We start from the raw sequence: 26,239 nt of genomic DNA, 5'->3' as shown, positions 1-26,239 counted from the left end.
ATTGAATGCAGAACAGCTGATTGTTGTGTAAATAGTTTGAAATGGTTATAACAAAGGGTAAAAGGTAAATGGCTGCAAATAACTTTGTTGTTTGAAAAACTTGTGCATATGATTTTAAAATTGACCATTTATATTTACATTTAAAGTTATTAAATATGATTCATTAAACATGTTTGTGGTTGTTACAGTAAAAAAATATAACTTTTTCTACTCGGATTTTATGTTTTTTGTCTGATTATAGATCAATTGTGTTAATACAGTATGTCAAAATGAAAACATAACTGTAAATTCAGACACGTGAGGTTGTGCTGAAAAGAATGATACCAAACAAGGCAAAATAAATAGTTTTTAAAGGTGAAATGTGGAGGGAAAATCAAAAGTAGTTAAAAATGGGCATTTATACCCTGGATCCCAGAGGTTTTTTTTAAACTAACGCAATAGTTACTTTCTAGAATACTGTAACTCACTTACTAACTCAATTTCCTTTTGCGAAGAAGTAACTGGTAATTGTAATTAATTACTTTTTCAAAGTAACTTGCCCAACACTGCTCTCCACTACCACACTATCTAAAAAACACTCAGAAACCATCTTAAAACAAAATAAACATCTGGACATTAAGACCTGGAAATATCTTTTCTTTCTCCTTTGGAATTTGGAGAGAATAGAAACAAAAAAAACAAGCAAAAAAACTGTAATTAAAACAATACGACAATAATAAAGCCATTAGTCATAAATATGCTGATTTACTGGAGTAAATCACACTCAAGAAACATAATGAAATTATTCTGTACACAGTTTGGACAGTGAGGTATGAGCTCTTCTCTGCAGTGCTGAGATGGATAAGAAATATAACAATGACAATACTATTTTAATATAAAACATACTCAGTGTATGCAAATATAAATGAACATCCGATATTTTCAAACAATTCATCATTTCAATGTAAAAAGTAGCACCACCACAAGTTTACTCAATTATTCAGTGGTCAGTGCTCAGTACTCAATGGTCAAACTCTTTCAATGGCAAAGGAAAATAAAACTTCCATCTTGATCAGCAAGAAGTTAGTATATTGTTATTTTGAATATTCTTCATATTTATTGTTGTTTATTTTTGCCAAAAAGATCATCTTCTTATGAATATGATGTTTACCAAAGCTGTATAGAAAGATCTATGCAAAGCCTCTGTTTTTATAAACACTATTCGCCAACTTCACACAGTTATTTATATCTTTCTTTGATTTATAGAATACAATGGTGTCTGCAATTTAAAAAAAAATGAGAAAGGAGAAACACTCAGTAACACTGCATAGTTTTCAATAGCTCCACTCTCCTTCTTCACATCCCAGTGGAAGTCCTTCTGAATTCCCACACATTCTGCAAATTGACACCATCTCAAATGTACAAATTGTCCTGATCTTAGGTATCATTTCTGAGGAGAGAAAAAGAGGAAGATAAGCTCTTTTGTATATCTGCTTATTTACTGTTAGCTAAACACTGTTCTGCTTTCAGCTGCTTGTGATCAATTTCTAACTTTCATGGCACCAATATGACAGTAACTGGAGCAGCTCTATTAGGAGCAAAGACTCACACTGTCTCAGATTATTCAAAAACAAAACAACCCCCCCCCCCCCCCCCCCCGAAAAAAATAAAAACTACCTTTCAACACAAATTTATTTTAACTAAAATAATTGTGTGTTTTTGTACGAGATAATGTATAAGTACAGTAATTATAAAAAGTAAATGAAAGATATAAATTAACAAGTTCAATCGTGACAATATAGCAATCAAACCTATCATTGGGGAAAAACAGGAAAAAAACAGAAACAAACAAAAAAATATAATGCATTGAAGAATATGCAAATATTCTTACTGCTTCCTTTTAAAAGGAAACAGTGTCTCTGTCTGTCAGTGAGAGGACAGATGAGTGCTGATGATTTCATTTTCAACTTCAAACATGTTAGCGCTGATACTGCTGCTCTCTGCTGGATCATGTGAGGAGCTTTTACACGATTCACCTTCATGAAAACATTAGAAAAACAGATAAATGATGGAGATAATGTTGATTTCTGTTTCCACAGGTGTGTACAGTATTGATCTCATCCAGCCAGACGCAAGGTCTGTGCAGCCTGGACAGTCTTTGACCATCATCTGTCAGGTCTCTGGTTATTCTATGACTGATGACAGCTATGCAACAGGTTGGATCAGACAGCGTGAAGGAAAAGCAATGGACTGGATTTTTCACCAGTGGGGTGGAGGAGACTTTTATAAAAATGATGCTTTAAAGAACAAGTTCAGCTACAGCAGAGACACTTCTGCCAGAACAGTGACAATAACAGGACAGAATCTGCAGATGGAGGACACAGCTGTTTATTACTGTGTGAGATACCGCACAGTGATACAAACCACTGACAGACCTGCACAAATACTCAGACACCTGCAAAACAAAAATGATGGAAATGTAAAAATGAACAATGTCACGCTCACTTCACTGCACTACTGTTTATTACTGTGTGCGTGTTAGTGACATGGTGATCCAAAACACCAAGAGACCTGCACAAATACTCAGGAGTTTTTATAATCTCAGCAGTTCACTTAATAGAGAGCTCCTGAGGACATAAATACATTTGATTATGTTTAACACACAGGTGTCATGTGTCTGGCTGCTTCTTCTTGCTCCCCGTGAATAACAAATTCACACTGTTACAATACAATACAATACAATTTTATTTATATAGCACATTTAAAAAACCACAGGTATGCCAAAGTGCTTCACAGAATGAGTTAAGAGCAATAATAAATACAAATATACTGTTGATGCGCCTCGCATTTTTAAAGACACTTTTGACTCAAGGAGACAAACTATTTTTGCGCGCTCTCATCTAGAACATGAAGTCGGAAATGAAAAGTATGATTCTGATATAAATCCAATCATATCGGACCAACAGAAGATTCTCTACAAAAGCACCCTGTACTTGTAGAGTTTCTGGCTCCAATTCTTTTTTTAATTAATTTATTTTTTTTATTGTATATGTTGCCTGCTTCACTGATGACATCCAGGTGCCAATCAAACTGCTGATGAAGATCAGTCTCCTCATTTTTAGTCAAAGATGTTTATGGTATAAGTGACAAAATCTGGGCATGATTGTTTTTCTAACTCCTGCAAAAGGGGCTGTAAAAAGTTATTCTTTCTGTTATCACGTCCTACCTGGATTATTGTACTTTAGTGTAGAACAATCATCTGTGTGTTGCCTGAAGTTCATTTTAAACGGGCTCGCACTTTTGTGTTTGTATTAGCTGTTTCACGTCATATCAAAAAACACATTAATTCTCTTTGGCATTTGGCATCATGGTACCATCCTTAATGCCAAATGACTGAGTTTTTAACTCATATAATTTTACAAGTATGATTATTTTAGTGTTTAGATTTTAGTGTTGTTTTCCATGGGGCTAAATAGTTTAATGTACAGCACTTTCGTTAGCTCTCTTGCTAAACGGAGGGAGTATACTGTACTGTCTTCTATAGAAGTGCACAACAGACAGTGGGGTGGTGTTAACATTATGTCACTTTCATCAGAAAACATGTTTTCTGTAGCGCTATTACTGTTCTTATCAGCTGGATGTGAGTAGATTTGTATTTGCTATGGGTATGAGCTTTTTTGCAATATAAGCTGATACAGTTTCACTAAAGATTTTATTTTTCAACAGGTGTGAAGTCTGAACAGCTGACACAGTCAGCCCCTTTGACTCTGCAGCCAGGTCAGCATCTCACCATCACCTGTCAGGTCTCTTATTCTGTTAGCAGCTGGTACACAGCTATATTATCACATAACTGCTGTCAACAACTGATAAGAGAAAAAAAAAATCTGATCTCACCTCGTTTTTAGCTTGTTTAAATGAACTTCAGCTCCAAAAGTGGCTGCTTGGTTGATTCCATTGTAACATTGCTTTTTTTTCTTACAAATCACATGACTAAAATCGACTTAGCACACTTTTTTGACACTTGTGTGGTGAATTTCCTTGAACATCACAAAAGAGTAATTGATTTACTCATCATAAATTTCATTAAAATAATAAATGTATTATTATTAATTGTATTATTGTTGTTATTATTATTATTATTGTTGTTGTTGTTGTTGTTGTTGTTGTTATTATTCTGAATAATAATAATAAAATATTAATAATAAAATAATGTGATTATTAAATTACAAGTTTCAGTTAACATAACTAAAATAATAAAAAAATATATCAATAGCACAGTCCCAAATTATTGTATGGCATTTACTGTTAAATATTTAGGTTCACTCAGCCCTTAGCCTTATGAACGATCACTGATCTCAGACATATGACTGTGCAGAATTGAGTCTGTTATTACAGAATGAAAAACATGACATTACATGTATTTTGTTTTCGGTTTTTTTTAGATATAACCACATAAGATATAACTACTTGTTTTGTTTCATGCGCTGCAGTGCACTTTCATTAAGTGTCTTAAATGTGTCACTTATAATAAAAACCCAGAGAATGGAGTTGCTACATTAATCACTTGTTTCATCGATGTGGTCATTAACCACTTGCTTCATGAGTCAGGATGAGTCAGTGTCAAAGATTTACTAAAGAACAAATTCAGTGTTCAGTTAGACTCTTCCAGCAAGTTGCTGGAAGAGTCACTGTGTTGCGTTAAAGGGACAAAATATGCACCCTGAAGACCAGTGTTGGGACTAACGCGTTATTAAGTAACGCGTTACAGTAACGAGCACGATAACTAGTTATTATGCCAAAACCAGGAACGCGTTACTCGTTACTGGGATTTAGATAGGGTCGTTACTCGTTACTTCGTGTGGTGGCTATCGCGGAGCTTCCACAGATTCAGTAACATTAGCAAGTGGTGGAGGCCAGCAGGTGGATGAAGGAAAAGGGATACAGAAGGAAAAGAGACCTGAGGCGGCCGCAGGTCCAAGTGTGAACTGAACTTCAGGTAAGAAGTTATGACCTGCAGTCTCTCTGGGTCAGATATAAACCAAGTTTAGGTGGAGTTTATTTTCGTTATTCTGACTTTTTCCGTACTGCGTGCTAGCTAGCATGACGGACTTTCTATACAGCTGGGTGGGAGCTATGAAGTTAATGATGTTGAACTTTATTTTGTTCATAAGTTATTAGAGTTGCCAACCGTCCCGTCTGGTATTCAGAGAAAATATTACGCGTTTCTTATTGAGGTGAAAAGGAACAGTTTGTCTCGTAGTTCAGCTACAATGAAAAAGGCACAAAGCTGGAGTTATTCTGTGTTTACGCTGCACAGCTGCCTCTTCTTCTTTCATTCTCCCCCCTCCCTCTCCCGTTTCTACTTCAATCATGAAAACTGATCAATGATCAGCTGATCGGCTCTCTTGTTTGTTTATCGCTCACTTTGCGCCGAAAGAGGAAACCAGCGGATGTCGCGCTAAACAACAGCAGCACGTTTAAGCTTGATCAGCTATTGTTAGAATTTATTTAATATTAATTTCTAGTATCAGCTGATGTTTGCTGGAGCCACAGCTGCAAAAAAGCTGCTGGTCGTGATATGGTTTGGTTATCTGGTGAGAGGGAAACATGAAGATGAAACCAGGAGATGTCCTTACTGGATCATCAGAGCTGAACAGGTGATGGAGAAACAGGTTTACCTTTTAGGTGACATGAATGAGTTGAAGGGAAGTTATGAACTGTTTCTGAGAGACAAATAACACCAGGATCCTTTTTTAGGTAGCTGACAGCTGGTAACTGTGCAGGGGCAGGTCTAGCAAAGTGTTGCCAGGGGGGCAGGTAGGGCATTAACAGGGAAAGGGGGGCACAAGGAAATACTTTTCTTTCTTATTCTCATTTAAAATGTCTAGCTTTTAAAAAATAATTATCTGAATCTTACAACAAACGATTGATAGATTGATGCATATATACCATCAAAACAGTGTACATCACTGTCACAACAGCGTTTGTTTTCATTCAAAGGCTTTATGATTTTTCCTATAATGGTGGGCCGGTCTCTAGTCAAAATGCCCAGGACGATTTTTTTGTCCCAGTCCAGCCCTGTATGCAGCTCATCTGCAGTCTGGTGTTGCCTACATCTTCCTATTCAGAAGGCAGAATTTCCGAGTTCTGAGTACAATCGAAAGCACCACGACTGCAGTTTTTGTGTTGGATGTAAAAGGCGCACATGAAGCTGTGATGTAGGCTAGAATCATGGCAGCAGTCAATGACGGTCCAGGCGTGGGATTTCTCTCGTGGAAATATGCACATTATCTTTTCCTTTCTATTGGTAGGTGGCACAGTGCACTTGTGGCAAGTAAGCAAGCTAGAAGACTGGCAAAGTTATGGAAGAAACACATTAACAAGAGAATTCTGAGTAAAACCAAAGTTACTTTCCCTAGTAACTAGTTACTTTGAAAGTAACGAGTAACTTGAAGTAACTGAGTTACTTTTGAGAGAAGTAACTAGTAATGTAACTAAGTTACTATTTTAAAGTAACTTACCCAACACTGCTGAAGACACTGCTATGTATTACTGTGCCAGAGAGCCTGCCATAGTAACATAAACCATCAGCAGACCTGAACAAAAACTCTTCAGTGTCTGAATAGTTGTAACATTAAGCCACCAGAGGGGGAGCCTTCAGACCAGTGATGCTTTTAAGACCAGTAACACAATCCAGTAACAGTAACACAAACGATCAGCAGACCTGAACAAACTCTCTGCAGCGTTTAAACTTTTGTAGCATGATGTCACTAGAGGAGGCACTCTCAGCTCATCTTTGCAGTAATGAGAAACAGAAATCCTTGTTGTTATCTTATTTTTCCAAAGAGTCTAAACCAGACATGTTTGTTTCTCAGTTTGTTTTCAGGGAGGTATTTAATATATAAGATATCACATATAGCATAAATAACTATATATAGTCCAATATTCATTTGTAGACTCAAACTTGCTGAATATGTTTCTTTTATAATAATCAGTTCTAAATAGAAACAAGAGAAGTAAAATTTTGTTAGTAATCCAGATGTGGCAAAAAAAAATCTAGACTTCGTATATTTATATTTATGGACTAAATATTTGTTAACAGCATTTTTTCTCATCTGCCTAAAACTTTTGCACAGTACTGTATATCAAATGTCCTCCATTATTTTTTCCAGATTAGCAGCTCCACCATTTTATTATTATGCACTTTTATCTCTATAATCCAAACCAAATGCTCTGAGATTTGTATTTTTTGGATCGGCATTCATCTTTTCTGTGATGACTCTCTTCTATGATGATGAATGTAATCACTGATCCAGCAGGGATTGAGTATTGATGAAAACAAACTATTAAACCAGTTAACTAAGTCAAAGAACTAGTTGTTGATTCAAACCCTTTACACAGGAGAACTGAAAACTGCTGAATTCATTTTAAAGACAGAATACTAAAGAGATTGCATCTGGGAAGACAACACTTTCTCTAAAACTGTGCCAAAAATTATCAACTTGTGGTCAGACAGTAGGTCAGACAAATGCAGGGAGTTTATAGATAGGCTGAGACTATGTGTTTCATTGGGACCTTTAACAAGTTGCGTCAGACTAAATTACTTTTTAGTGTTAAGACATTCTGTTGCAGTACAGTTAGATAAATCATCAGTGTTTGACCCTTACCCATGGCTGGACGTCAGGTGGAAGTTGGGTTTTTTCATATTTTTCTCACCTATGTTCTATATTCTTCTGTTTCAATGTCTGGGCATGGTGAAGCTAATCCTGTGACACAGAGACATAGTTTTCCATGTACATCTTTCATAATCTTATAGTGCTGTTACTCCAGCCATTATTCCAAATACATTGATAATTTGTATGTCAGTGATTATGACACTGATGAAACTTTTCTTTCACTTAAAATATTGCAAAATTAACTGCCTCAATTAGCTTGGAGTGCAAGGTTTCACATTTCTAAATGCAAAGAAAAAGTAAAATAATCAAATGAATAATGACCATAATGTTAATTTCTGTGTCCACAGATATATACTGTATTGATCACATCCAAGCAGATTTAAGGATTGTGCAGCCTGGACAGTCTTTGACGATGGCCTGATCACAGACCTGCTCAAATGCGCATTTCAGAAACACAACCACAAAAAAGCCACATATGTGAATAAATATAGTACGAGCACGTGAGTCTCTGTGTGCACGTGAGTGTGTGTGTGTGTGTGTGTGTGCGTCGTAACAATTAAAGCACTGTGTGTATGTCTCTATGTATGTGACTTCCTGCCGATCATAAAGTCATCTCCCCTCACCCAAGCTACACCAAATTCCTCTACAAAACATACAAAACATATTACAAGCACTGAGATCTCCTTTCGGCATCCACTGGGCCATTGGCCTCTTGTTGTCTTACTTTTACAGCTAAGCTTTTGGAGGGTCTCCTGCAAACCTACGTCTAAGTTATGACAATTATGAGCTTTTATTACATTTCAGGGACAAAGGTAACAGACTTCTCTTCTCTTTCCTATCTGTTCCATACAGTCCTAGCATCCCCCAACTGTAGCTTCCTGTCTCCTTTTATGACAGGCAGACCCCCACTGTCAATAAACTCCTCTCCCTCTACACAATTACACAAACTCTCAGGCCTACAGCTAAACCAAACTAAAACACACAGACATTCACAAATCCTTTCCTATTACTCTGATCTACAGCTGGACCCTCTCATCTAAGCAAGTTTAGCATATTGTATTTTAATTATCTTTTCTTTTACTCACAAAATGTATATGTAAAGTACTATTAATTAATTGATTGATTGATTGATTGATTGATTGATTGATTGATTGAGAATACTTCATTTCTTCAGTTTTTGTTTTTCTATTGTGGACTGCTGTCCCCCACAATAGAGCTCAGAATTTTATGGACAATCATGTTTATTATTACATTTTTTACAGCATCTGTGTCCAGAGAGCGCGTGGAGGTCCAACCTCCCTTCTATGGAAGTAGCTGTAAGTAATCCGGGCGCTACAGCTTTAAGCAGCTGCGCGCGCTCCCGCGGAGGGCAATCACTTTCTGCCCGACGATCACTTTTTGGCACAACACCTGGAGCTAAGGGGGCAAAACGATCGCATGAGTTGCTGCTGTTTGACTGAAAAAGAATAAAGTAGTCGTGGTAAACCAATCACATGACCACTTAAAGACAAAGCAACAAGGTGATATATACCAGTTTTTAAATTGTGTTGATAGGCCAGTAAAAACAGAGTCATGATAAACAATATATACGCGGCGTTTTTTCCTCAATAGTTTCGTCACGTTTACTGTCTAAGGACAGCGCTAGCAAGCACTCTCTGCTTATGAGCAAAAAAACCCAAAACAACAACAACAACAAAAAAAAAAAAAAAAAAAACCCAGCCCTTTCGTGTTGGTGGAAAAATGCACAATGTCGACCAATCAAAAATGATATGGCAACATGACTTTTGGTTGTTTAGGAAGAGGGGGAAGTTTTAGGAGTGACGGCGAGAGAGAGAGAGAGAGAGACAGCAGAGTTTTGAGATGTGAGAGATTTGTGACGTTTAGCGTGTTTGGAGTGTGTAGTTAATGTGTTGTCTTGTGTAGTGTTGTGGATAGTTTTGTCTTGTGTGTCAGAACAATGAGCTGCTGTCTCCAGGAAGAAACAGGAGTGATACACCTGCTGCTGTCAGGCCTGCAGGTATCAGGCTGTGATGTTCTCCTTTATAGTGGACAGAAATTATCTTTTTGGAGTGGCACAAATAATTTGTGTGGCATCTTATTGAAAGCAGAACAGCTGATTGTTATGTAAATAGTTTGAAATAGTCATAAAAAAAGGGGGTAAAAGGTAAATGACTGCAAATAACTTTGTTTGCAAAACTTGTGCATATGATTTTCAAATTGACAATTTATATTTGCATTTAAAGTTATGAAATATGGTAAATGGCCTGCATTTGTATAGCGCTTTACTCAGTCCCTAAGGACCCCAAAGCGCTTTACACTACATTCAGTCATTCACCCATTCACACACACATTCACACACTGGCAATGGCAAGCTACGTTGTAGCCACAGCTGCCCTGGGGCGCACTGACAGAGGCGAGGCTGCCGGACACTGGCGCCACTGGGCCCTCTGACCACCACCAGTAGGCAAACATGGGGTTAGTATCTTGCCCAAGGATATTTGGCATGCAGCCAGGATTGAACGACCGACCTTCTGATTAGTGGCTGACCTGCTCTGCCACCTGAGCTACAGCCACCAACAAATATGACTCAATAAACATGTTTGTGGTTGTTACAGTAAAAAATATAACTTTTTCTACTCTGATTTTATGCTTTTTGTCTGCTTATAGATCAATTGTGTTAATACAGTATATCAAAATGAAAACATAACTGTAAATTCAGACACGTGAGGTTGTGCCGAAAAGGATGATACCAAACAAGGCAAAGTAAATAGTTTTTAAAGGTGAAATGTAGAGGAAACATCAAAAGTAGTTAAAAAAGGCCAATTATACGGTGGACCCCAGAGGGTTAAACTTTTTTTTTTTGAGTAATGCAATAGTTACTTTTCAAATAATTAATTACTTTTAGAATCTTGTAACTAAGTTACTAATTCAGTTACTTTCTTGAAGGAGTAACTAGTAACTATAATTAATTACTTTTTTAAAGTAACTTGCACAACACTGGTGCTTTAAATGTTTGATTCTATGCAAACTTTTTGACTTCCTGTTTTTCATGTATAAAAACAAGACATCTGACTGTGGAGTGGAGTTCGCAGCGCTTCAAGTTGAAAAACAGAGATGCTTTCTGTAGCACTTTTAATGCTCTTGGCAGCTGAATGTGAGTCTGTTTAAGACTATCATAGTCAGCAGTTGTTCTTATTTTGAATTTGTCACAAAACATTTTGGGTTTTTTTACAGGTGTGAAGTGTGAACAGCTGACACAGCCAGCCTCTATGTTAGTGCAGCCAGGTCAGCATCTGACCATCACCTGTCAGGTCTCTTATTCTCTTAGCAGCTACTACACAGCTTGGATCAGGCAGCCTGCAGGAAAAGCACTGGAGTGGATGAGTGACGATGAAACTGTCAAAGATTCACTGAAGAACAAGTTCAGCGTTGAATTAGACTCTTCCAGTAACACAGTGACCTTAAAAGGACAAAATCTGCAGCCTGAAGACACAGCTGTGTATTACTGTGCCAAAAGGAGAGCCACAGTAACACAACCCATCAGCAGACCTGAACAAAAGCCTTTCAGAGTTTAAGCCGCTTTACCACGACACCACCACAGGAGGAGCCCTCAGACCACTGAATTTTACATTGGCAGTTCACACTTAAAAAGATGAGCTGCACAGTTTGCACTGATAAAATGAATGCCAATAATATTTAATGATACTCAAAAGAAATGTGTAAAATGTGTCAGTTTGAATTATATTAAGTCCTTAGGTAGTTCAGCTGTTAACACAGCAGCCATGGTTAGAAAAAAATCAGATCTGCAGTAAACACATCAACAATACTTAGATTAGTGAAGAACAATGAAATGCAAATACAAAGTCCCTTTATTCAAACAGACATCAAGAACTTCCCCATAATCAAAGTAAAGCATGCAACTGCATCATTGAGCGGACATAAGAGCTCACTGCTCTTCAGCTTCAAGATCAACTGTGCTCTTTTATATCTCTGATGTTGCTGCTAACAGCTGGATCCTGTGAGAGAATGCTGGATTCACACTAAACACAGTGGCAATGCTAGACAATAAAATGGGTAATGACTATAATGTTGATTTCTGTTTCGACAGGCGTGTACAGTATTGACCTCATCCAACCGGACTCGAGCATTGTGGAGTCTGCACAGTCTTTGACCATCACATGTCAGGTCTCCGGTTATTCTTTAACTAGCTATGCAACAGCTTGGATCAGACAGCATGAAACAAAGCAAATGGAGTGGATTCTCATGATATGGGCTGGTGGGAGCACTGACAAAAATGATGCATTAAAAAACAAGTTCAGTGTTAGCAGAGACACTTCTGCTCAAACAGTGACAATAACAGGACAGAATATGCAGCCTGAGGACACAGCTGTTTATTATTTGATTGATTGATAGATGAGATATAAGTTGCTTAAAAAAATCCTCTCAAAATGGTCAGGTACAAGTGTGGATTGAAAATGCAGCCAGTGTCCAAATGAAAACTATGAACAGAAACCCTTAAGAAGTATTGCTCAACGCCACTTTATAAAATGACAAGAAAGACTGATTACTTTAAAGCAAGATATGAAGAAGTGGTGACACAAGACCTCTGTAAAAAAAACAAGAAAAATAAAAGCAAATTAAAGTTATATTTTTTTGGATCAGCGCTGGATTTTCTGGATAACCATTGATGGATATCACAAACATCCATCAATGGTTGTTTGTGATCACTTTAACTGATCACTGTGGATACCTTTGACAATGAAATATTTGAAATGCTGTTTGCTGTTGTCACTGAGGATGATAAACCAGCATTGAACTGAGTGGGAATAATAGATGTAAGCACTCTCTCTTTTTTTCATGCACGTGTACTTTAAGTTGCTGTTTTTCTGACAACTCTTTACTTTTACTTCCTACATTTTTAAACAAATATCTATACCTTCTACTCCTTACATTTTCACACAGGCTTATAACTTTTGGTTTAACACATTTGAGGCGAGAAATTTGTTTCACGTCACTGCAAGCTGTAACAGTCACAATGGTGTGGTTTCTCTTTCAGACAACTTATGGGTTAGTGATGTCACTAATATACGCCACTGCCGTCTGTGGAGTATGAGAGCAATGTGCTTGCACGTGAGTGAATGGACAGAAACACGGACCTTATAACTTTTACCCCTCTAACAATTTGCAATGTTACGGGTTGTAAGACACTGTGCTTCATGTATGATAAGCAGCAGCCGTTCAACCGGGCCTTTAAGGTTGATGAAGAGAGCATGCATTAAAGGACAAACACTGGAATTCCCAGTGAGTTTTGACTGTCCTGTTGAGTGTTTCTACCTCTCCTCTCAACCACTGAGTACAACCAGTGTTGGGGAGTAACGGAATACATGTATCGGAATACAGTTACTCATATTTAAAATACAAAATATGAGTAACTGTATTTCATTACAGTTACCATTTAATCCGAATACAGTTACTTTGTTGAAATAAATGGAATACACGGCGGTCATTTCCTGTTTCATATGTTAGGCTATCCCCTCTCTATGCCTTCTCCAATTTTGGTGATTAACCACACTCGAGCGCAGGTTTAGTAAAGTTGGATGAGCATGTAGTCATATAGCGCATGGCTGAGAGCAGCCGGCCTGGGTTCGAGTACAACTCGCGGCCCTTCTTCAAAGTTTTTTTTTTTTTTTCCATCTGGGATTAATACAGTTTCTCTGATTCTGATTGCTGGAAACCCACACTAAACACGTCATAAGAGGCGCTAATGTAAGCGTCCTGTTAATGTTGGTGACGTCAGTTACACAGTGGACTCAGAGCCAGCAGTGCACGGGCAGGAATGCATTTCCGACCCCACTTCATAAGAAGAATGGGATGGGCGGAACTTCAGTATCTTCGATGTACTTTTGTTGTGTGATTTTTATTACTCTTGATGAAGGCTACAACCTACGTTACAAAGCCTTCAAACATCAAACTGATTTGAGCCTAAACAGTAACAAATTAAAGGCAATCGTGTTCGTGTATTAATCACTTGGGGGATGTGGCATAAGAAGAGATAAAAGAGTTGTTGTTTTTTCGGGGCAACACTAAAACGAGTGCAGATGTCTGCTAAAAACAAGAAGCAAGAGGAGCATAAAGGGAGTAATGTTTTTTTGGCAGACAATTTCAAATGCAAGGTTTCTATCAGCTAAACAAACATCAGCAAACATAGAAACTGTGTCTACAGTTTGTTGCAAAGTGTTTCACTAGCTAAAGGTCCAGCTGGTGTATTTCACAGGGAGAGAAAAGAAAGAGAGCTAACCTTACTCAGAGATGGAGAAAGATAAGAAGGACAGGGCAGCAGAGGAGAGACTGCTCAGAGCAGTAGTAAAGTAGTAAAGAGCAGTAGTCACCCTCTACAATGTAGGCCACAGAAAACAGAACTATTTTTCTTTATGTTCCTTCTTTTTCTCTGATCATTTTCTACTTAAGTGATTTAAGCCGAGCACATTTATTAGAAATTGAAATTAAAAAGAAGTTTCAGGGTTCAGTTAGCTTTGGACACATATTAGCTGGTAGAAACATCCTGCAAAGAGCTACATTCTTCATTCTTACTCTTACTGTGTGTGTGTGTGTGTGTGTGTGTGTGTGTGTGTGTGTGTGTGTGTGTGTGTGTGTGTGTGTGTGTGTGTGTGTGTGTGTGTGTAGGCCTGTGTTTCTGTAAATTTATTACTTGTGTGTGGTTGTGTGTTTCTAGTTGCTGAGGATTTCTGATGGTCTGTCAGTGGTTTGTATCACTGTGAGGTAAGGTGCACAGTAATAAACAGCTGTGTCCTCGGGCTGCAGATTCTGTCCTGTTATTGTCACCGTTTGAGCAGAAGTGTCTCTGCTGATGCTGAACTTGTTTTTTAAAGCATCGTTGTTGGCAATGCTCCCATCAGACCACATGCAATTAATCCAATCCATTTATTTTTCTTCACACTGCCTGATCCATCCTGTCGCATAGCTAGTCAACTAATACCTAGAGACCTAAACATACAGGTGATGGTCAAAGTCTGCCCAGGTTGCACATCCCTTGAATCTAGCTGGATGAGATCAATACAATACAACCCTGTGGAAACAGATATCAACATTATTACTCATTTGATTAATCAGCATTTCTCAGTCAGATCTTATCAGTCTCATTTGTTAGGTTTGCCTGACAGAAAAATTTGAATGCATTTTTTTTTTACTTTTCTTTTTCTTGTTAGAAAGGGATTCAAATCTTTTTTTAAAAAAATAACGTAACCCATCCCTCCATCCCTCAATTCAGTCATCCATTTTTTTCTGCTTATCTGGGGTCAGGTGTCATTGGCAGCAGCCAATCAGTAGAGAAGCCCAGACCTCCCTCTCCCCAGCCTCATCTAGCCTATGTGAGGGGACACCGAGGTGTTCCTAGGCCAGCCGAGAGATTTAATGATCCTATGTGTCAATGTTCTGTCCCAGGGGGCTCCTTCTAATGGGACATGCCTGGAACATCTCACCCAGGAGGCAGTTTCATCAGATGCCCACACCACCTCAATTGGTTCCTTTCAATATGGAGGAGTAGAAGCTCTAGTCTGAGCCCCTTTCAAATGACTGAACTCCTCACCCTATCTCTAAGGGAGAGTCCAGCCATTCTTCAAACGAAACTAATTTCTGCTGCTTGTATCCACGATCTTATTCTTTCAATCACTAATTTGTGACCAAAGGTGTTCAACAGTGGGTGTTTTATTATGTTACAGTTTTATTATATTTTACAAGTCCTGAAAGTCAGATTGTGAGTTTGAACCTGTGAATAAAAGGTCTAGAGAATCCAACAGATTCAGTCAGTAAATCCTCTTGTCTAAGTCAAACAGACACCTGAAAAAGGACTGTAGAGGGTTACTAATGTGACAATATCACATAGGACAGTGACTACATGTAAAACATTTTGCTGGCTAATATTGCTGTCAAAGTATCACTGAGAGAAATATGCATATTTTAGAACAGAGACATTACAGTTGCTGCTCCCATCAGACCACTAGAGGGCAGGTGCTATCAAGTATCTTCTTTTCGAAAATGGCAAGATCAGAGTTGTGGTTCATCGTGTAAACTTTAGTTAAAAAAGTTAGGAGGATAAAGTGATTAACTTTACTTTTCTATGCTTCTGAGACTTTGCAATTAACTCAATGTTCATTTTATGGGATATTTATTAGCTATTAATGTTAAATCTTTATTTTCATTTTCTCTCAAATACAAACATCTTAAAAATAAGAAAGACTGAACAACAGTTTAAGTCTCAATCCTTTATTTGGATACATCAATATAGGCAGTCCTACCCATTCTACTAACTAGTACCTTTAGCATTGCTGCTATTCTTCAAGTCCAAAAGTGTAAATTGTTTGTATGTTTTTGTCATTTCAAGAGAATAACTTTGGTTTTCAGAGGAGGAAGCAAAACTGAACTTTGGATGCTGCTTATACACCATCAACTAAACTCTGTGCCTGTTTTTAGCTGTTCTGGAAAAGATCCTTACTTCACTGGAGTCAGAATCAGTAGATGTGTTAGTACGGAAATAAATATTTATTTTATTTTTTGTTAAGACAGTTTTTCATAATTCAGTTCTTTGGCTATATTGAAAAAAATAATAAATTCAGCGGCAGTGAAAATGTTATTTAAAATGCTCTGTATCATACTGTATTCAGTTTATATGGAAATGAATACAAATTTGATTTGACATGTTTGTAAATTAAATTTAAAACAAAACAGGACTTCAGGTTTATTAAGCTGATAACTGCTGTCAGTCAGAGGCTGAACACTGACAGACCTGCACAAATACTCAGCAACAGTCAAAAATGTTTAGTTTGAACCTTTAAATAATTCATTATTAAGTCTTTAAAGAAAAACAATAAAACAAAACAAAACAAAAAAAACTTTACTATGCAGTCTGGTCAAAATTATATTTAAATTTAATTTATTTAAAAATATGCAAATGAAAAAGTTACTTAAAAGGGAGTGGTGCTTCTGTGCTTCAGTGAGAGGACCAATGAGCTCACATCATTTCAGCTTCAACATCAATCATGTTCACTCTGATACTGCTGCTGGCTGCTGGATCCTGTGAGGAGCATTTAGTGGATTCACTCTAATAAACACTGAATAGTCAGATAAATGATGGTAATAATATTGATTTCTGTCTCCACAGGTGTGTACAGTATTGATCTCATCCAACCAGACTCAAGAATTGTGCAGCCTGGACAGTCTTTGACCATCACCTGTCAGGTCTCTGGTTATTCTGTAACTAGCTATGGAACATGTTGGGTCAGACAGTGTGATGGAAAGCAAATGGACTGGATTAACTGCATGTGGTATAATGGGAACACTGCTAACAATGATGCTTTAAAGAACAAGTTCAGTGTGAGCAGAGACACTTCTGCTCAAACGGTGACAATAACAGGACAGAATCTGCAGCCTGAGGACACAGCTGTTTATTACTGTGCACGTTACCACACAGTGATACAAACCACTGACAGACCTGCACAAATACTCAACAACAAGCAACACACAACCACACACAAGTAATAAATGTAAAAATGCAGATGTCATGAAAACTTTCTCATATTCTATGCACATTTATTTGCAAAAGTACATACAAGGTTTTGTTTATGATTTATGATCCTGATCATGTACTTTTAATGTGTTTGAGCAGATTTACCAAGAAATGAAAAACAATAATGTTTTTAAGAACTAAGCAATTTCTTACAATCAATGAATATACATTGTACATTGATATATATATATATATATATATATATATATATATATATATATATATATATATATATATATATATATAAACACCCAGCACGCCCCTGCGGGCGGTTTATCCTTCAAGCTCGGGTCCTCTACCAGAGGCCTGGGAGCTTGAGGGTCCTGCGCAGTATCTTAGCTGTTCCCAGGACTGCGCTCTTCTGGACAGAGATCTCCGATGTTATTCCCGGGATCTGCTGGAGCCACTCGCCTAGCTTGGGAGTCACCGCACCTAGTTCTCCGATTACCACGGGGACCACCGTTACCTTCACCCTCCGCATCCTCTCGAGCTCTTCTCTGAGCCCTTGGTATTTCTCCAGCTTCTCGTGTTCCTTCTTCCTGATATTGCTGTCATTCGGAACCGCTACATCGATCACTACGGCCGTCTTCTTCTGTTTGTCTACCACCACTATGTCCGGTTGGTTAGCCACCACCATTTTGTCCGTCTGTATCTGGAAGTCCCACAGGATCTTAGCTCGGTCATTCTCCACCACCCTTGGGGGCATCTCCCATTTTGACCTCGGGACTTCCAGGTTATACTCGGCACAGATGTTCCTGTACACTACGCCGGCCACTTGGTTGTGGCGTTCCATGTATGCCTTGCCTGCTAGCATCTTGCACCCTGCTGTTATGTGCTGGATTGTCTCTGGGGCATCTTTACACAGCCTGCACCTGGGGTCTTGCCTGGTGTGATAGACCCCAGCCTCTATGGATCTTGTACTCAGAGCTTGTTCTTGTGCTGCCATGATTAGTGCCTCTGTGCTGTCTTTCAGTCCAGCTTTGTCCAGCCACTGGTAGGATTTCTGGATATCAGCCACCTCCTCTATCTGCCGGTGGTACATACCGTGCAGGGGCCTGTCCTTCCATGATGGTTCCTCGTCTCCCTCCTCTTTCTTGGGTTTCTGCTGCCTGAGGTATTCACTGAGCACTCGGTCAGTTGGGGCCATCATCATATATATATATATATATATATATATATATATATGTATATATATATATATATATATATATATAAACACCCAGCACGCCCCTGCGGGCGGTTTATCCTTCAAGCTCGGGTCCTCTACCAGAGGCCTGGGAGCTTGAGGGTCCTGCGCAGTATCTTAGCTGTTCCCAGGACTGCGCTCTTCTGGACAGAGATCTCCGATGTTATTCCCGGGATCTGCTGGAGCCACTCGCCTAGCTTGGGAGTCACCGCACCTAGTGCTCCGATTACCACGGGGACCACCGTTACCTTCACCCTCCACATCCTCTCGAGCTCTTCTCTGAGCCCTTGGTATTTCTCCAGCTTCTCATGTTCCTTCTTCCTGATATTGCTGTCATTCGGAACCGCTACATCGATCACTACGGCCGTCTTCTTCTGTTTGTCTACCACCACTGTCCGGTTGGTTAGCCACCACCATTTTGTCCGTCTGTATCTGGAAGTCCCACAGGATCTTAGCTCGGTCATTCTCCACCACCCTTGGGGGCATCTCCCATTTTGACCTCGGGACTTCCAGGTTATACTCGGCACAGATGTTCCTGTACACTATGCCAGCCACCTGGTTATGGCGTTCCATGTATGCCTTGCCTGCTAGCATCTTGCACCCTGCTGTTATGTGTTGGATTGTCTCTGGGGCATCTTTACACAGCCTGCACCTGGGGTCTTGCCTGGTGTGATAGACCCCAGCCTCTATGGATCTTGTACTCAGAGCTTGTTCTTGTGCTGCCATGATTAGTGCCTCTGTGCTGTCTTTCAGTCCAGCTTTGTCCAGCCACTGGTAGGATTTCTGGATATCAGCCACCTCCTCTATCTGCCGGTGGTACATACCGTGCAGGGGCCTGTCCTTCCATGATGGTTCCTCGTCTCCCTCCTCTTTATTGGGTTTCTGCTGCCTGAGGTATTCACTGAGCACTCGGTCAGTTGGGGCCATCTTCCCAATGTATTCTTGGATGTTCATTGTCTCATCCTGGACTGTGGTGCTGACACTCACCAGTCCCCGACCCCCTTCCTTCCGCTTAGCGTACAGCCTCAGGGTGCTGGACTTGGGGTGAAACCCTCCATGCATGGTAAGGAGCTTTCTTGTCTTTATGTCAGTGGCTTCTATCTCCTCCTTTGGCCAGCCTATTACCCCAGCAGGGTACCTGATCACGGGCAGGGCGTACGTGTTGATAGCCCGGATCTTGTTCTTACCATTCAGCTGACTCCTCAGGACTTGCCTGACCCTCTGCAGGTACTTGTTGGTTGCAGCCTTTCCAGCGGCCTCTTCATGGTTCCCATTCGCCTGCGGGATCCCCAGGTACTTGTAACTGTCCTCTATGTCTGCAATGTTGGATAGCGTAGTGGTTAGACTACACGCCTTTGGAACCCAGGATCGCAAGTTCGATTCCTGCCTGGGGCGTCTGTATCCAGTAAGGGTCCTAAGGCTAGACCCCCTATGCTAAGCGAGCCTACCGCAGACATGAGCGAGACAGATAAATATGAAGGCATGCCGGCTCGGACGTCGCGCGGATCAACAAGGTCCGCGTCAGGTGTTGAGGAACCAGGGCACCCTGACGAAAAGTGGGCTACTGGAACAAGAAGGCATCGGTGGGCAAGAGACGAAAACAGGGCGTTGTTGGAATGCTACTACGCAAGTAACCCCAGCGGAAGGGGCTACATGAATAGGATGACAGACCTATGGATTCTTCGATACCCAACATCCACAATGACGGCGAAACAACTAGTAGCTCAGTGTTCCAACATTCGAAAGAAGGGACTGCTCTCACAGCTAGAGATTGACGAGGTACAACACAAATGCTACGGCAAGGAGGAGTCAGGACGCCAGGTCAGGGGGGAGATATCATCACCCCCACCCGAGATTGGGTACATAGCCCCAAGTGCGATAGGAGAAGGACCGTTGAGTGTGAGAGGAACTGACCTGAAAAATAGGATCATGGCCAAGCTCGAAACCTGGATCCCCCGTAGCCGCTTACCAAGATTACGTGAAGTACCCTCAGAAGGTCTGCTAGATGATGTTAATGCAGCACTACGGACAATACCTACAACCACGATTACCGAAACTAACAAGCTGATCTACAATACGGCAGCAGTGATCAGCGAGATGCTTGGCTACAAGTTGAACAGCAACAAGGGGCAGTACCCTCCATGGAGAAGGAGGCTAGAGGGCAAGATCAAAGTAGCACGGAGGGAGGTTAGCCAACTAACGGAGTTGCAGAAAGGTGCGACAAAGAAGGTGCATAAGAAATACAGCAAGCTGTCCATACCTGAGGCCTTGGAAACTGCCAAGCAAAGACTCACAGCCTTGGCCAGCCGCTTGAGGAGGTACACCAGAGAGATAGAAGGCAGGAGAATAAACCAGCTGTTCTCCACAGAACCAGCAAAGGTGTACTCTCAGTGGCAAGGGAACAATAAGAGAACAGCACCACCAAGGCTGGAGACGGAGCAATACTGGAAGAGCATATGGGAGAAGGACGCAACCCATAACGGCAATGCTCAGTGGCTAGTGGATCTGAGGGCAGACCACAGCGACCTCCCTGAACAGGGTCCAGTAACCATCACAGTGGCAGATATCCAAGAAAGGGTCTCCAGTATGAATAGTTGGACAGCACCAGGGCCCGACATGGTTCACGCCTACTGGCTAAAGAAGCTGACTGCACTCCACGAGCGTCTGGCAGCACAAATGAACCAGCTGCTAGTTAACGAGAGACACCCGGAATGGCTAACCGAAGGTCGGACGGTCCTGATCCCCAAGGACCCCAAGAAGGGACCGGTCCCCTCCAACTACCGACCAATAACCTGCCTCAGTACTACATGGAAGCTCCTGTCAGGCATCATATCGGCTAAGATGAACAGGCACATGGGTCAATACATGAGCGGGACACAGAAAGGAATTGGCAAGAATACCAGAGGCGCAAAACACCAGCTACTGGTAGACAGAACAGTCAGCCAAGACTGCAAGACCAGACTGACCAACCTGTGCACGGCCTGGATTGATTACAAGAAGGCCTATGACTCAATGCCCCACAGCTGGATACTGGAATGCCTAGAATTGTACAAGATCAATGGGACCCTAAGAGCCTTCATCAGGAACTCAATGGGGATGTGGCGTACAACACTAGAGGCCAACTCCAAGCCCATAGCACAAGTCACCATCAAGTGCGGGATCTACCAAGGAGATGCTCTGTCCTATGATGGTGGCTTGTGCTATGGGCTTGGAGTTGGCCTCTAGTGTTGTACGCCACATCCCCATTGAGTTCCTGATGAAGGCTCTTAGGGTCCCATTGATCTTGTACAATTCTAGGCATTCCAGTATCCAGCTGTGGGGCATTGAGTCATATATATATACATATATATGTATTGGTAAATAGGTCTGTCCATAATAGATAATAATATATAATAATAATAATAATATATTCAAGATTATGGAAACATTGCAAGTATTACAGTCATTATATAAGAACTACATATTTAGTTTGATTCTATGTTCATGTTATTCATAAAGACATGACATCAGACTGGAGTGGAGATCGCAGCACATCAGGTTCACAAGCAAACTCTGAATGTGAGTCTGTTTAAATCTGTCATGTTCAGCAGTTCTTTTTAATATGAATTGAGAATTTATGACAAAACATTTTGTTTTTCAACATGTGTTAAGTGTGAATAGTTGACACAGCCAGCCTGTGTCTTAGTAGCCAGGTCAGCATCTGACCATCACCTGTCAGGTCTCTGTTCTGTGCTACTGCATAGCTTGGATCAGACAGCCTGCAGGGAAAGGACTGGAGTGGATGAGTCAGGACTGTGTTCAGAGTTCAAAGTTCAGATTTGAATTCGATTCTTCCAACAACACAGTGACTTTAAAAGGCCAAAATCTGTAGCCTGAAGACACAGCTGGGTACTACTGTGCCAGACAGCCACACTAACACAAACCATCAGCAGATCTGTACAAAAACCTTTCAGAGTCTAAGCAGCAGTACCATGACACCTTTCTACATGTATCTGCCAATATATCTCACCAGTAACACCTACACTTGTTCAAAGTTTACTATCTGTAAGACTGATGATTAGTAGTTGTTAATCTTGTGTTCATCTCATTCATTAATCTAAGAAAACAATTAGAATTAATTTTATTTATTTATTATTTTATTTATTATTTTTGCACCTGGAAGAACATTTTAGTCCAAGTGAATCCTTGTGGAACGCTCACTACAAACAACAACTGCAAACAATATCCATGTGCATGATTTCAACATCATTTGTGTTCAATTAATTTGATTGCAGTTGCAGTTTATCTTGTTGAATAGTTATTCTCACACTGCAGCCACGACAAGACAGCTTGACATCTGTACAAGCATCAAAGAGATGTCACTATACTTATGTACAGTAAAGAACAAAAAATGCATCATTCTGTTTACATAAGAAACTGCAAATGCAAAGTTCCTTTTTTCCAAACAGACACCAGGAACATCTTCATAACTGAAGTAAAGTGTGTGACTGCATCAGTGACAGATAAACTCTGACACTTTAGAATTGTATTATGTGTCTTTTTGATTTCTCTTGTGGCTGACAAGACTAACCAATTAACACAGTGTAATTTTTTTTTTATCTGGATTCACCTTCAGCAGCTACTATATGGCCTCAGAAAGGCTCCTAGAAAATGACTGGGGTGGCTTACAAGCCATTATGACAGTTGAAAACATCTTTTATTCTCAGTCATTTCAAGGCCGTTTTATCATCTCCAGAGACAACAGCAAACAGCAGCTGTATCTGCAGATGAACAGTCTGAGGACTGAAGACTCTGATGTTTATCATCTTTCTGCTCCCTTTGCCAGACAAAAGTGAAACTGGAACAAAAGTGCATTTTACTTCCCCATATGAAGATTGTGTAGTCATACAGAGTATGAATATAAAAAAATATGGGAGTCAATAAACAGTTATTTCAAGACAAAACCTTAAATTTGAAGAACAGCTCAGTTTCAAATCATTTGTTTAAACGTTAAATCTGTACCAGGTGCACCTTTGCATTTTACAGTCCTGTTTCATTTCCTGAATTATTTTTTGCTCTTGGGGCTCCATATTTCTCTGTATGTCTGTGGTTTAAATACATTTTGAATTCAGAATTTTTTATTCAAGATTAAATTAGATTAGACTGATTAGTCAGTGTGCCAGTTCAGCTTCAGCATAAATCATATTCTTTGTAGTTCTAGAGTGAGCTGGACCTTGGCTCATGTAATTAAATACATGGAATAGTGAAATTAATTACACAGACAAGTGTGATCTAATGCAGAATTAAATGGTCACATGTAATAGTTGGAGTGAGATGAGTACAGTATACTATTTATCCATAGAATTAACTTAATTATCTTGAGTCAAAATATTTGCTGCCAGCAGAAAGTGAAAATATCTATTACTGCAGAACTGGCTGCAAAATCTGTCTAGCAGGTTTGCTTCTTTTATGTCCTCGTTTGCTGACCATCTTATTTAAAATGAGCAAAAATGATGATCAAGCACAGCCTAACTATATCCATTTTCTGAAAACTTATCTGCCCTGATTCTCTCTTGTGTATACATTGTCTTAAACCCACTTTTGGGACTCAAGGGTAAAGAAGAGGAGTGAACTCATAGTTCTATAGGGCGTCAGGAGGTGACTGTTGCCTTGTAGTCATTTATTTATTTTTACTTTCTGGGAAAGCGAGGAGTTTCAATGATGTTGAGTCGTACTTGTTTTCAGTGATTTACAGCAACATTTACAGCAGACTTACAAACTTACAATGATCAAAAATCCTTGAGTATCCCACACATTGAACTTTAGAGACTCTGAATTCACATTTAGCAGTTGCCATATAGAAAGGAGTTGGACTGGGATGTAGGGATAATAAGGTATAATAGACATCTATTATTCTCAATCAGACCAAGGCTGGATCACCATTTCCAAAGACAACAAAAAACAGCTGCTATATCTACAGGTGAATAGCCTGAAAACTAAAAAAAAAAAAAAAAAAAAAAAACCCCTTAAAAACCCAAAAACAGTTCAATTGATCAATTAAGAATAACAAATACGGTAAATTAGAAAGAAATTGACAAAAAAGCAACAAAATATGTCAAATCTTTCATCAGTCACTGAACCATTTGTGCAAAGGCAAAGTTGCTTTATTCAAATGAGAAATAAGGATCAAGAATTTCCTCATAACTGAAGTGAGTGAGAGGAAAGAGGAGCTCACATCAGCTCAGCTTCAGTAACAACCATGTTCTTTGTCGCCCTGATCCTGCTGGGAGCTGCTACATCCTGTGAGAAACTTTGTTGGACTCACATAATAAACACATGAGTAATGACTATAATGTTGATTTTTGTAATAACAATGTAATGTTATTACAAAACTTTTTGTCTCCTGTTGAGACAAAAAGTTTTGCTTCCACTGTGTCATTAGTCTATTCGTCCCAGCTGTGTTTGCATGTGTGTGTTTGTGTGCGTGCGGTTGTGTGTATGTATAGTGTCAGGTCTCCTGTGTTCATTGTCAGATTATTGCTTTCTAGTTCCCAACTCCTAGTTTTCAAGGTTATGTTTTACATCTTAGATTCTTAGTGGTTTGTGTTTAATTTCTTCTCCATTTGCATTTTTGTTTGTGTTCTCAAGCAGCCTTTGAAAAAAAGACTCATTTCTATTAAAACCTAAGTTCCAGCCTGTTGATTGTCTGTGTTTGGGTCCACCTCATCTTCACCTCACAAGTTCTGCAGTAGCAGATTGTGACATAGAGAATTGAGCATGTCATTTAAACAGCAGCTACTGCTTTTTGCTATTATTATTATTATTATTAATAGTAGTAGTAGTATTGAAGTTGTTGTTGTTTGTTTTTATTGTTGTTGTTATTGTTGCTGTTTAAGCACTAAATAATTTTAACAACTTAAAAACTGTAACTAAAATCATAAAATTCTGTCTATTTCAACAAGCAAAAATAAAAAAGCCTTTGCATTATTCATCAAACAAATCAAGTCTGCACAAACTAAATGTAAAATATATATAAAACAGAGTAAAAAAGATGGTAGATATTACAGCTTTATCCAAAAGTAAGGAGGAGTCAATGCAAAACTCAGATGTCTTCTACCATTACTTATCTGATTGCAGCAGAGAGAGACAACAATGGAGGACTCAATTTCTCAGGACTCAATTTAACATTTTAATAATAATAATAATAACAATAAAAAACTAATCATGTCATAAATTCTATTCAGGCTCTTTACTCTTCCTTTTGTCAAAGAACTTCATATCACACCAGTGATTAAGAGATTCCTCTGGAATCACATCCAGCAGCTCCTGGGTGGTCTGGATTAGACAGTAACCTGGTAAAGGACTGGAATGGATTGCAAGCCATTATGACAGTGCTAGGATCTTTTATTCTCATTCAGTCTGAGGCCAGTTCACCATGTCCAGAGAGAACAGCAAATAACAGGTGTATCTGCAGATGAACACTCTGAGAACTGAAGATTCTGCTGTTTATTACTGTTCTCTACACTCACAGTGACTGAAGTTGTTTGAGCCATTGTACAAAATCCCACAGTCCTCTGCATATTTTATTTATCTGGCATTATAATTTAGTAAAATTAGCATTCCAAATACTAACATTACTTCCAATACTATTACTATTTCTAGTAGGAAGTCGTTTTTTGTACTTGTCTTAGAAGTAATGACACATTCTTTATCTTTCTTTTAGATATGCTCTACATTCTTGTCTCCTCAAGCAATCATGTACAGTAAGTGATGTCATCATACTATTTTCAGTTAACATGAAAAAAAATTATATATATATATATAGTATTGTCCATT

The 26,239-nt window shown here is 39.3% G+C and overlaps 2 protein-coding genes and 1 long non-coding RNA gene across 4 annotated transcripts in view; 2 read left to right on the top strand and 1 right to left on the bottom strand.

Moving 5' to 3' along the window:
- The window catches only part of LOC120747509 (immunoglobulin epsilon heavy chain), a 438,017-nt gene that overhangs the window by 161,854 nt on the left and 249,924 nt on the right, over positions 1 to 26,239 (top strand). Inside the window, exon 3 of the mRNA XM_040053437.1 lies at positions 20,715 to 20,721. Within this exon, the coding sequence (XP_039909371.1) occupies positions 20,715 to 20,721 (7 nt within the window). The remainder of the gene's footprint in view (positions 1 to 20,714; positions 20,722 to 26,239) is intronic.
- LOC120713955 (immunoglobulin mu heavy chain-like) overlaps positions 1 to 26,239 on the top strand; it is a 539,092-nt gene that overhangs the window by 270,359 nt on the left and 242,494 nt on the right. The gene's annotated exons all lie outside the window — the stretch shown is intronic.
- The window catches only part of LOC120714171, a 514,712-nt gene that overhangs the window by 251,220 nt on the left and 237,253 nt on the right, over positions 1 to 26,239 (bottom strand). The gene's annotated exons all lie outside the window — the stretch shown is intronic.

This window comes from Simochromis diagramma, unplaced genomic scaffold, assembly GCF_900408965.1.
Source record: "Simochromis diagramma unplaced genomic scaffold, fSimDia1.1 OVJJ01000321.1, whole genome shotgun sequence".
Classification (NCBI taxonomy): Eukaryota; Metazoa; Chordata; class Actinopteri; order Cichliformes; family Cichlidae; genus Simochromis; species Simochromis diagramma.
The sequence above is the reverse complement of the archived record's forward strand: the minus strand, read 5'-3'. Positions and strand labels throughout refer to the sequence as shown.